The following is a 13,517-nucleotide window of genomic DNA, read 5'->3' on the forward strand; positions in this document are numbered from 1 at the left end:
AAAATTTTTCTATGACTACATACAAGAAACCACCTAGATAAATTGCCCTATGATTAAGAACATGGATTACATGAAAAACGATTAGATACAATATAGAGAACATGAGATGGAAATGTCAAGAGAATACTCTCTTTTAAAAGGTTCTTCTAGCCTCTTCCATACTTAGAGCAAGTTAATGCTAGTGAAACAACTTAATTATATTTGGAATAACTATTTTAAGAAAATCTGACAATGGCACACAATTGAGTCATCAATTGCTTCTGAAGTAAAGTAATTCAATGATAGCAAGAAGCTACATATGAGTTTATTAGGAGAACATGGTATGACATAAACGAAATTGAACTCAATAACGTAGATGGTGTTTGTTCTTTGGTTAAATAGAAAAAACCGAAATATTTGACTTTTCTATTCAATTAAAAGTAATATGTTGATATCAATCAATATAATTAAAGTGAACTCGTTATCAATATATTCAGTTTCGTTATCAATATATTCAGTTTAATTATATTGGTTGATATCAATATGTTACTTTTAAATGAATAGAAAAAGCAAAATATTTTAACATTTTCTATTTATCTAAAAAACAAATACCGCCTTAATCTTATAATATTTGAAGGATTAAATATCTATGAATTTATATTAGGATTAAATTAAATGAAGTATTGTAACTTGAGATTAAACACTTGTTTTCAAGGGAAAACAAGTATTTATATTAGGTTAAGCCATAAAATTGAAGGCATTCAAGTTAAACTCAAGATTAAAAACTTGTTTTCAAGGGGAAAAAAAAATCAGATTAGGCCATTAATTTAATATCAACACTAATGAACCTGCTTTAAAGATACGAGTATAGTGAAAATAGGCCCATTTCATTTGGGCTCATCTTTCCGGCCCAAATGGGCTTGGAAAGAAAACACGCTCACATTCGTCCTTCCATGGAAAGAAAAACTCATAGCTAGCTCTGTAGTTTGCACTCCTCTCCGCGGTCGCCGACATCGCCACCGCTGACGACGTCGTCTGCGCCACCGTCAAATCCTTACCTGTACTACGTCTTAGGTTAGCGGTTTGTTTCTCTCTTTATATATATATATATATGTGAGTGTGTGTGTGTGTGTTTCTTTCATTGTCTCTCCGCTTTGAAATCTAGTTCTCAACGTGGGTTTGTTGCTTCTTTCTTTTTTCGTCAGAAACTCCTTTTCTCATTGTCATTCAACACATGGGTTTAATTAATTGGATTTTGTTTGTTTCTCGCTCTATTGAATGATGTTGGTTTGTGACAAACTTTGCGAATTGGGTTTTCCTCCCTATGTTCAATGGTGTTTTGGATTGGTTTGTTTGGAGTATTGAGAGATTTACAACTTGGGACAATTTAGAAAAGGAAATCCATTGGAAATCTCCTTAATTTTGTTGGTATTTCTTTGATTGATTACTATGCCATTGTCTGTGTGGAATTGATAGTTCTTACATGGTGGTCAATATTGATTATTGAGCATGGAAACATCTCCTTAGAGTTATCACCTGCTTCTTGTTTTTTAGGTTGTTTGAGCATCTTGCATTGTCTATGCTTTAGTGGTACAGAATGTGTTGCAAGATGTTTGCTGAGCTGCATTTTAATTCTTAACAGTCATCAGATATAACATGAGGCTTTGAGATTGAAGTGGGTATGTGAATTTTCTACCTCAAGGACTTGTAAACAAGTTAACAGGATTTTTTGTGAAAATAAAGAATTGCACTCTATATCCTACGTCAACCGGCCTCCCATTTCTCAGTTTGCCCCATATTGGTATTCTTCTTGTTTGATTTTAATGCAAGCTCTGGTCAGGTGTTGAAAATTCAGGTGTAGGAGCCTGCTTTAGACAACAGTGTGGTAGTAGCCAGACACCCTCAACCTTCTAAGTCAGTGATGAGTAGGGATATTTTAGGAGTTTTAGGTGGGAGAACTGCCACATCATTGCTGGGCGAGGTCCAACTTGATCCTTTAATGTCCATCTCATGCCCTTGCAATGTCAGTTCCCAGGACTGAAAGCTACTGTGTTCCTTTAGGTTGTGCATCCCAGTAATATGGAGTTGTTGGTGGGTTGTCAGTGTATGTGGTTGTTTATCGGCAGGTTTATTTTGTGCTGTTTCATGGTTGAAACTGTGACTTTGAGGTTGGGTCTTGCTTGTAAAAAATTGCTTGGTTGGAGATTTCCCTAGGTAAAGATCAATTTATACTGCATGGGTTACTCCCAAAGTTCTCCCTTGTTGCTGTCCTCAATACCAACTAATACCCATTTCAATTAGCCTGCAACAACAAGTCAGCTGCTGCCCACTTTTGGGTCTAAAATTAAGAGCCAAATCGGCCCATTTTGGGCTTAACATGCAGTTGCTTGCTCACCACTTTGAAGAGCCAAAAACTGATCATAGTAGAAGATACCAAACCTTATGTGGATGGACCTCATTTGGACCCCAACAAATGTTAATATTAGTAGTATGTTAAATGTCCATCTTGGGTTGGTCAGGGCACATTGAGTCAAATTTCTACAAATATAGGCCCACCAAACGGTTGAGAGATCTTTGACAATGTATTGCTCATGACAATCCAAGTCCTTGCATCTTCTTAAAGATTGGTAAAATGCTAATATTCAAAATGTTAACTTTAATGTGTCCTGGGGAGTGAAGTGGTTGGTGGGGCAGGCGAATTCTGGGTTTCCTTTCCTGATATATGAAATGAAAATCCTGTCTGAAAGTTCCTAAGGCTTAATTCTTTTTAATTTATATTTTTGTTCCACGACCAGAGTTGTTCTCTGTAGACCTCATTTCACTGATGGCGGTTGTGAAAGACTCTGTTGCCTATTCGAATATCTCTCCACCAAATTCACATGGAGCTGTTGTTCTTGGCGGAACTTTTGATAGATTGCATGACGGCCACCGGCTTTTTCTCAAGGTTCCTTCAGTTTGATTTGCCAGAAACCTCTGGAAAACATAAAAATGGTGCTTTTCTGGTTCCTCTTTGTTTCTCTTTAATGGTGGTGAAATGCTTGGTCTAGGCATCGGCTGAGGTTGCAAGGGATCGCATTGTCATTGGGGTTAGTGATGGACCCATGTTGAGTAAAAAACAGGTGAGATGTCAGCCTTGCATATATTATTGGATTACTTACCCATGTATGTAATTAACTCTTGCATGCTACTGACTGGCAACTGGTCTTTGTTTTTAGCCTTTTCATTAGAGAGGGTGTACATGAATGTTTAGGTAGGCTGTTGCATAAATGTGGTGTTTGTAACTATTTCCCTATGAACTCCAACCTAGCCCCGATAAACTTTGGATGTTATTGCATATTGGCTCAACAACTGTTGCATGCATTGAGCTTATTCTATCTTGATTTTATCCTATACTTACAATTTTCATTGATGCAACCTCTTATTATCTGGTAGTCTATTTTCACTTTCAAAAAATTTAAATTATTCCTTACAAACTTTTCACTTGTTGATCTCCTAAAGTACAAAGTTACATTTTTTTTTTTTTTATTGAATCTAAAGGGGATTTTTGAAATTTTGTTTCATGGAGGTTGAATTTAGGATGACTTTTAATGGCTAGTTCTGGTTTAGCTCTTCTTAAACCACCTCCTTTAAAATGATCTCCTGGGAGGTCCTTCTGGAAAGCTGGTGGCAACTATTCATTTAAGAATTACATCAATAACAATTTCTTGTAAACTTTATGGAAGAAGCTCTTCTAATGGTTGGAGATTGTTTCACTGATCTTAAGCACTTGCATCTCAATTGTAATGGTCATTAGAACTCATTTTCCCATGAATTTGCTTTTGAGTAAACTTTAAGAATCAGTGTTGGAAAATTTGAAGTTTGAAAGTTTGAATTATTCAAATATTTGTTGATTTGAATTAGTCACCGAAGTCTGTTAAGATTAGAAGTTAATTTGTTTGTTTTTAAATCTCATTAGATTAGGAGTTATTTATTCAAAAAAGGGTTGGATATCAACCAGGCTGTTAGGATAAGGTTTCTGGTTTCCTCAATTTAAGGATTTTTGAATCCTAGAGTCAATCTATAAATCCTGCTGTATTTCCTATTAGAAAATAATAAGATTTTGGTGCTTTCTGTTTTTTCTTCTACTCCAACTTCATGGTATTAGAGCCGACCAGTTAGTAGTCGAGAGAAAACAATGGTCAACATGGCCATGATTGGAGTAAGTAGCGACAACGTTTTGAAAGAGTCTGCGGATACTTGTTAGATGCCCCTACAATTGCTCCCACCGTCTTAATTGCAGAAAATGCTCCACTTCACATTGCAACAAAGAAATTAAATGGGCAAAATTTTCTTAAATGGTTGTGTGCTGTCTAGATGGTGATCTAAGGCGAAGGGAAGATGAGTTACCTTGATGGCTCCATTTGTGAACCAGGAGAGAATGATCCTTTGTATCCAATTTGGGATGCTAACAATTCAATTGTCATGTCTTTGTTAGTGAACTCAATGACGGACGAAATACAGAACAATTATTTATGCTACCCAACAACAAAGAAAATCTAGGACTCGCTCAATCCATTGTATTCCAACAAGGAAAATTCAGCCCAACTGTTTGAACTACAAAATATGGCTTGAAATATGAATTAGGAAGAAACTGATGTCGCAATGTACTTTACAATGCTCTCTAAACTATGACAAGAATTAGACGTCGCCAATGACTTTAAGTGGAATTGTACCAAAGACAGTGAATGCTTCCAAGCTCAAATCAACAAGGAGAAGAGCTATGACTTCCTAGTTGGACTTAATAGAGATCTTGACGAAGTGCAGAGACGTATATTGGGAATCAAGCCACTTCATGCAATAGAAGAGATTTTCGTTGAAGTCTATTGTGAAGAAGCCCGAAAACGGGTTATGCTTGGAACACCTAAAACACCCAATGTACCTGTTGATAACTTTGCCTTGGTTGCTTGCAGGCTTGATGCCTCTCATGGGGATGCTCGTAATACATGCAAGAATGACAATCTTTGGTGCGACCATTGCTAACGATCAAATCATAGCCTTGAGAACTATTGAGAGTTGCATGGTAAACTGCCTAATTGGAATGATAATTGTGGAAATAGGAGGGAGTCCAGAGGCTAGCAAGTCTCATCCGAAGCTGGAAATAACTAGGGAGAGAGCCCTTTCAATGTCCACTTGAATAAAAATCAATTAGAACAGTCATATAAACTATTGACCTTGAAAAACCACTGTCCGTAAGGTAATACCTAGAGAGGGTTGAATGAATGTATTTTTAAAAATTATAATATAAGGATTGAAATTTATATACCCAGATTAATTCAAGAGATATTAGGGATAAACATAATATCCAAAATCAAATCAATATGCAATGGACATAAGATTTTTTTTATGTGGAAAATCCTCATACTAATCGTGGAGATAAAAAAACCAAAGGGTTTAAGACCTCAAATCTATATCCACTATATGAGATCAAGTCACACAGAATTACTTGACTGTTTTACCCTAAAGACTTACTCTCCAAAAGCTATAACTTGATCATGTTTGCGAAGCAATAATCTCCCGAGAGATTGGGAATGGCAAGACAAGTTAGGTTAAACCTCTTGGTAAGTGTCCAACCCAAAATGGGTTAAAAGAAGGGCTTATATAAGCCTTTGGGCCCAAGGAGATCGGTATCCCAAATTTTCCAAATACAATATTTGTGAATTTCCAAAAAATATTCTGCCATATTTACGATGAGTGCTCGAGCATACTTACCTACTACTCGAGCGCCTCGGGCGTTGTATAACTGCTTGAGTGTTGTATAAGCGTTGAAGTGCTACTTCCATTGCTTGACCGTCCCCTATTTTTCCAAAATAATAAACTAACCACAAAAAATATACCGATTCGCTTTTCACCCTTTAAACACCTAACTTGTCATAAATCAAACCTTTTTACCTATGACTTTTTGATTGAACGAATAATAACCTTGAATCTTCAATGGAGAGTAAGTTACTATCTAAAAAGTTTCCTAAGCCATAAAATAAAATGGAACAAAATTGCCAACATACAATGTAGACTCATCGTCCTAACAAACCCCATCTTTGGTTGTTGTTCCTTCAACATCCATCACCAATGCCTCTCAAAATCAAATCGATACTTGTTGGCCCGGAAAGGTACATTTCAAAATGCCTTGACTACTTCATTGGAGACAATTGTTCCTTGGATCATAGATTCAAGAACAACCACCCACATAATAGAATGTGCAAATTTATTTTCCACTTATACTCTTGATTCTAGTCACCTTATGGTCAAAATTGCAAATGGATCCCTTGCAATAGTTGCAAGGATAGGTAAAATAATTCTAGGGACCCATATAACTCTTTCTGTTGTTCGCCATATTCCAAAACACTCATGCAATTTACTATCTATTAGTAAACTTACCAAAGATCTTCACTATGCTGCCTATTTCTTACAATCTCATTGTGAATTTCAAGAAGTGACTCCGGGGTAAAAGATTGGCAGTGCTAAGGAACGTGATAGACTCTACTATTTTGAGGAAAGCAACAAGTCGAATGAGCACACTCTAACTACTAGTTGTGAATCTTCAACTTTGTCTAGGAAGCAAGAAATAATGTTGTGACACTTTGGATAAAGCCACCCTAATTTTCAGTATTTAAAACATTTGTATCCATCTCTTTTTAGAAATAAAGATGTTTTTCAAAACGAAATTTGCTAACTTGCAAAACACCAACACTCTTTTTATCCATCCCAATCATACAAATCTTCCAAACCTTTTTCCATGATACACAGTGATATTTGAGGGCCATCTTGCACTTAGAACATAATTGGGAAAAAGTGGTTTATCACACTCATTGATGATCACACATGAGTCATCTTGGTATATTGACTGAAAGAAAAAAGTGAGGTCAAACAAACCTTTAAAAATTTTCATTTAATGGTTCAAAATCAATACAATGCAAAAATCCAAATTTTATGTATTGACAATGGTACATAATATTTCAACACTATACTTAATTATTATTTTTTGGAACAAGGGATTATTCATCAGAGTTCATGTGTAAACACACCCCAATAAAATGGGGTTGTCGAAAGAAAAAAAATAGACATTTATTAGAAGTGACCCATTCCCTCATGTTTACCACAAATGTTCCAAAAACCTTTTGTGGAGATTCAATTCTTATAGCTTGCTACCTTATAAACCGTATGCCAACCCAAGTACTCCAATACCAAACTCCCTTAAACAACGTCCTCAAATGCTTCCCCATACTCGATTAGTAACCTCCCTACCTCTAAAAGTTTTTGGATGTAAAGCTTTTGTCCATATACATGACCAAAACCAAAACAAGTTGGATCCCAGGGCCTTGTCATGCAATTTCCTTGGATATTCGGTCACACAAAAGGGCTATAGGTCTCTAGAAAAAAGAAAATACTGTCACCATGGATGTCACGTTTTTTGACAATCAGCCATATTATCCCAAAAATTCACTTCAGAGGGGAGAGTGTGAGTAAGAGAATTTTTGGGAGTGGGATTCAGCTCTGCCAGTTTTTTCATCTCACCAATTTCAGCAACAGCCACCCAAAAAAGAACCAGATTCTGTGTGCCATTATTGCTGCTAGCACCAGCCAAAACAGCCAATCCATCTGTACCAGCCAAAAACAGCCCACCAGAAACAGCCAACCCAGAAACAGCTGTGCCATTTCCTGCCAAATCTGGAGTGTCAACGACTCAACAGCATCCCAGCACAGTGGAAACGGGTCTACTTGCGTAGGAGCAATCCCAAAGGAGTGGAGAACAAAATGGACCCTCAGTCCTGCCAAGAATCAGATCTGAATGCTCTTCCTGAGGTAACTGATCTTAACCTTCCCATTGTAGTTAGAAAAGGAGTCAGAACTTGTACCCGACATCTCATTTCTAATTTTGTATCTTATACACATCTCTCCGTTTCTAATTTTGTATCTTATAGACATCTCTCACCATCACTGCAAGCGTTTGTCTCAAGACTTTCGGGTGCTGAAATTACCAAAAACATTCAAGAAGCATTAAGGGATCTGAAATAGAGACATGCTGTGATGGATGAGATAGAAGCCTTGGAGAAAAATCAGACCTGGGATTTGGTCAAGAAGCCCGAAGGAAAGGTGCCAATTGGGTGCAAGTGGGTATTTACAGTGAAATACAAATCAAATGGGTCCATTGAGAGGTACAAGGCAAGATTAGTGGCGAAAGGCTTCACATAGACTTATGGAATTGATTATCAAGAGACGTTTGCTCCAGTGGCTAAGCTTAATATTGTGAGAGTCCTTCTATATCTTGCTGCCAATCTAGATTGGCCTCTCCACTAGCTTGATGTAAAGAATGCTTTCCTAAATGGAGATCTCGAAGAAGAAGTATATATGGGCTTGCCATCTGGATTTGATAAAGACAGAAGAATTGGGAAGGTTTGCAGGCTCAAAAAATCTCTTTATGGGTTGAAGCAATCTCCAAAAGCTTGGTTTGAGAGGTTTTCTAAGGCAATTTTGCAGCAAAGTTACAACCAGACACAGACCAATCACATTATGTTCTACCAACACCTAGATGGGAAGGTTACCATTCTCATTGTTTATGTTGATGACATCATTATAACAGGAAATAATGAAGCAGAAACAGAGCGGCTGAAGAATAAACTTGCTACCGAGTTTGAAATCAAGGACCTTGGGTTGCTACGGTATTTTTTGGGAATGGAAGTGGTGAGAAATAGATCTGGTATTACAGTATCTCAAAGGAAGTATGTTCTTGATATTCTGAAGGAGATCGAAATGCTTGGGTGCAAACCAGTAGATACACCTATGGATCCTGTAAAAAAAATAGGAGATCGAGAGAGTGGCACTCCCGTTGACACTGGTAGATATCAACACCTAGTTGGGAAGCTAATCTACCTTTCGCACACTAGGCTAGATATTGCCTTCGCAATAAGCGTTGTAAGTCAATATATGCATGCACCTTGTGAAGAGCATTTGGAAGTTGTTTGTAGAATCCTAAAGTACCTTGAGGGGACTCCTGGAAAAGGACTTTTCTTTAGGAAGAATGAAGGAGCATTGAAGGATAATTGATATAGACTGAGCTAGTTTTGTGGAAGATAGAAGATCAACCTCAGGCTATTGTACTCTTGCACGGGGAAATATGGTAACATGGAGCAGCAAGAAACAGCTGGTTGTAGTAAGAAGCTCTGCAAAAGCAGAGTTTCGGGCAATTGCTTATGGCATATGTGAGATCTTGTGGCTAAAACATCTCTTGAAAGAGTTGGAAATAAAAGAAGATGGACCAATGAAGATGTATTGCGACAATAAGGCAACAATTAGCATATCACACAATCTGGTTCATCATGATCGTACAAAGCACGTAGAAGTGGATAGACATTCTATGAAGGAAAAAATTGAAGATGACACCATTTGTATGGTTTATGTTCCCACAAGTGAACACATAACTGATTTGCTTACAAAGGCACTTGCAAAGAAGCCATTTGAGAAACAAGTCAATAAGTTAGGCATGTTCAGTCTGTACAACCCAACTTGAGGGAGAGTGTCGAAAAGTTTGAAGTTTGAATTATTCAAATATTTGTTGATTTGAATTAGTCACTGAAGTCTGTTAAGATTAGAAGTTAATTTCTTTTTTTTTAAATCTTATCAGATTAGGGGTTAATTTTTCAAATAAGGGTTGGATATCAACCAGGTTGTTAGGATAAGGTTTCTGGTTTCTTCAATTGAAGGATTTTTGAATCCTAGAGTCATCTATAAATCCTGTTGTACTTCCTATTAAAAAATAATAAGATTTCGGTGCTGTTTTTTCTTATACTCCGGCTGCAATCAGCCATCCACTTAGAGACAATTTTGCTTTACAAGTTTTAGTGGGTTTCCTTCTCTTATATTGTAGTCTGATTGTATTGTGCTTTTGACAGTTTTATACTTCTTTTGTTCCATATACAGTCAAGATATGCACAATTGTATCAACTTGCTTTTTCTTTTGCAGTTTGCTGATCTAATAGCACCGATTGAGAAAAGGGTGCATGATGTTAAAGAGTATATTAAGGTATAAGATAGAATGTGCTGTGTTCTGTTTCTTCTTTTTAGTTTCAGTGTTCACATGTCAGTCATTCCTAAAATTGACATGAAATGAGTTTCATATGCCGAAGTACAATAATAAGGGGCTGTATAGGCAGGTCTGCTGATCGTAGGTGAGATGGGAACTTTGAAGTACATCACGTGCCTCCCCACCTTATGGTCTCATTATGTGTTTTTCAGCCTAATTGCCTTCCATCGCATGCCTAACAGTGGGGCTTTCTTTTCTGGAAAATATTTAAGGAGGAAACGCTGGTGTATCATACTTATGAGTTATGACAGAAGCTTGTTGAACTGAAAGTTACCATACAAGTAAATTATAAATTGACAGAACACAGATCATGAAACCCACAACCTATTTTTTGATAAGACAGACTCCCAAGCTTGGATGCAATGTGGTACTAAAGGCCCTATGTGCTCACTTCAACAGTGGAATTTAGTGTAAAGTAAACCATTTCTTTCTTTATTGTGGTAGAGACAATTTATCTTTTCTTTTTTTCCTGCAAGTATTTGCTCAGTCTATCAAACCAGAGCTAGTAGTGCAAGTTGAACCAATTATTGACCCCTATGGTCCTTCAATCGTTGATGAGAATTTGGAGGCTATTGTTGTCAGGTTTGTCACTAATCAATCATCAATAGCATGTTACTTTATTTCCTTTTACTTTTTATGTATACGCTGCAGAGCACCCTTGCATATTTATTTTTGTTATTTTTCTTAGTTTATTGACTATATGCCTAAATGCAACTTGTATGTATATTGGGAATCAATAAGTTGTCTAATGATTGGATGGTTGAACATTCTCTATCTTCTGTCTAATGCCTCCTCCATGTCCCTTCCTGTTCCTGTAACTCGAAGAATGCGAACTTTGCTTTCAAATTTCTGTCAGTCTGGCTTTGTGAATTGGGCCAATTGGGTGACTTTTACCTATAGTTGTTCTGGCTTTATGGTTCTTGATGAAATTATAGAGTTAAACAAAAGACTTATGAGAACAGAACTGGTCGAGCTGAGCCATAATTCTCATTAATTGTCCCAAGCAAGTTTTGGCAGGGTTTTTTTTATTAGTTGGATTTGGATGCCATGTAGCAAGGAGACTTTACCTGGGGGACTATCAGTAAATAAGAAGAGAGCTGAGAGAGGCCTCTCGCAACTAAAGGTTTGAGTTTCTGGTTTCTGTATACTTGATCCATTTGAAATTCCCAACTATATGTATTTTAGGCAAAGTCAATTTCTTCATTAATTACTTGAGAAGATTGTCAGTTTTGGTTTTTACTTGTTAGTAGCTTGTGCAGATTGAAGTTATTGACATCCTCCCTGAGGAATCAACTGGAGAAAAGCTGAGTTCCACAACATTGAGGAGACTTGAGGCTGAGAAGATGGTGAATGCTGCTTTTAGTTGAATAATGTTTGGCGGAAAATGAGAAAATTTAGAAGCAGAAAATTTGGGAGCAGACAATTAGTTTCTGTGTTCTAAGACAGAATTGAGGCAAGCTGTGTACTTTAGGAAGGATTAATTCCAATGGGCATTTGATTGATGTCATTTATGGATATTTTATTTTTAATAGGCCTTCTAATTTTAATGACAACTTGGAAATGTAATTCCAATAACAGTATTTTGGCTGTATTAGAAAAACGCCACCCCCTATGAGTGGTGAATTTTCTTTTCTTTTCTTTTCCTTTCTTTTCTCCTTTTCCTTTCCCTTTAAATGTTGGCTAGGGTCTACTCTATATTTTTTGTCTCTGTCTTTTTCTTTTTCCCTTTTTTAATTTTTATTTTTTTGTTCTCTATATTTCTTTGTTGCTTATGTGGGTCATTTTCTTAGCATATCTGAATGCCATTGATTTTGGTTGTACATTTTCTAATCTATCAGATGATATATTTATCTTTTTGTGGATCCATTGGAATTATGGGTTTTCCTCTCTTTAGTTAATTATTGTATTTTGTGCCTCTCTTGTTTATCAATAATTCTTCATACCGCCCATTGATTTTTGGTTTTATGTATTGTTTATGGATGGTCACTGAGCAAACTTTCTTGAGTGAATTTACTTGTTGCCTGATCGTTCATTTTCATAATATTGATTGATCACTGTTGTTCATTTAGATTTCAATTTTTGTTTACGACTGTAAACTGAATCATGTGAAGTATGATCTTGATGGGAGAAGTCTTGACATAATCAAATTGTTACTTGAATTAGTTTCATATATATATTTTTTTTAACTTTTTTATTTTCTCTAGTTTCCATTCCATACTTTACTGGGAATTTCAAGTATCTGTCTTTGCATGGCTTTTAGTTTTATGACCTTGGTTGGTGACATATATTTATGGATAAATGTTCTATGGTTTTTAATTTTGGTTTATATTAAGGTAGATAGTTTTTTTTGGCTTATATTAAGGTAGGCAATATCCTTTAATGTTTTTTTTATTTTTTTATTTTTTTTTTTTTTATTTTTTTTATTTTATAGCAATTCTTGTTTGGATTGGCTTCATTATGGTTTCTGTTCATATTTCTTCCATTATTATCACATGGGTAGTTGTGTTGGTCAAGGAACCTGAACTTTGATTATGGTTTTTTTAACTTATCAATGCATGATGGATTGTAAAACTGTCTCCCCTTCTCTCTCAATCATCAGGGCAACTAGTTCTGCTAGTATTTATGATATTACAATGATGCTTGGCTAGTATAAATCTAGGTCAAGCTGGTATAGATTTGGGTGATAAATAGTTAGAACAAGAACATTGGGGAGGGCAGAAAGGCATTGGTTTGGATATGTAGAAAGCCACAAATAGACGATGGGACGATTTCAATGTGAGGCTATCCCTCTAAAGGATTGTTCTATGGATCTTTCCAGCATAGCTGCAAGTAGAGAAGTGCAGGTAGTTGATTCCCAGTGTTTGGAGGAAGGCGCTATTGGAACCCAAGGAATATCCTTTTAAAACAAATAAAAAAACAAAATAAGCATGAGACTGTTTGGATACATTTCTTGTTTTTTGTTTTATTTATAAAAATAGAAAATAGTAGTAACTTCTATATAACATGCAATAACTCTTAGAGACTTAGAATGTGTTTAACAGTAATTTTATGAAACGTTTTTGTGATAAAAATTTTGAAGTGTTAGAAATGTTAGAAACATTTTATAGAATTACTACCAAACGGACTCTAAGAATGCGTTGGATTGTGATTCTAAAAAGTGTTTCCAATATTTGTATTAAAAATGCTAAAAATACTTTCTATAATTATTGTCAAATACATTTTTACATTGAAAATGTAATGGTTTGTAAAATCTGTTTAAAGACAGTAAATTTTTGCTTTTTGTAGAAAATGTTCTACTTTCACATAGAAGTTTCTGATTTTTTTTTAAAAAAGGGGAAGTATATCCAAACCAACACTAAGTAAATATTTTTCATATTTCATGTTCTACAACTACTATTCAATGAAGAAAACCTTTTATTCT

General features: G+C 35.8%; 1 protein-coding gene across 5 annotated transcripts; it reads left to right on the top strand.

Moving 5' to 3' along the window:
• The first annotated feature begins 938 nt into the window (after positions 1–938).
• Positions 939–11,732, top strand: LOC117907056 (phosphopantetheine adenylyltransferase-like). 5 transcript variants are annotated; one of them, XM_034820413.1, is made up of 7 exons: positions 939–1,053; positions 2,775–2,923; positions 3,027–3,098; positions 9,977–10,036; positions 10,584–10,678; positions 11,114–11,219; positions 11,347–11,732. In XM_034820413.1, the coding sequence occupies exons 2-7, from the start codon at positions 2,804–2,806 to the stop codon at positions 11,461–11,463; spliced, it is 570 nt and encodes a 189-aa protein (XP_034676304.1). In that variant the 5' UTR covers positions 939–1,053; positions 2,775–2,803; the 3' UTR covers positions 11,464–11,732. The 5 variants fall into 5 exon arrangements, with proteins under 5 accessions (XP_034676304.1, XP_034676305.1, XP_034676306.1 ...); XM_034820414.1 differs by having other exon boundaries at positions 11,356–11,732; XM_034820415.1 differs by having other exon boundaries at positions 11,150–11,219.
• The last annotated feature ends 1,785 nt before the right edge of the window (positions 11,733–13,517 follow it).

Source organism: Vitis riparia, chromosome 18 (genome assembly GCF_004353265.1).
Source record: "Vitis riparia cultivar Riparia Gloire de Montpellier isolate 1030 chromosome 18, EGFV_Vit.rip_1.0, whole genome shotgun sequence".
Lineage (NCBI taxonomy): Eukaryota > Viridiplantae > Streptophyta > Magnoliopsida > Vitales > Vitaceae > Vitis > Vitis riparia.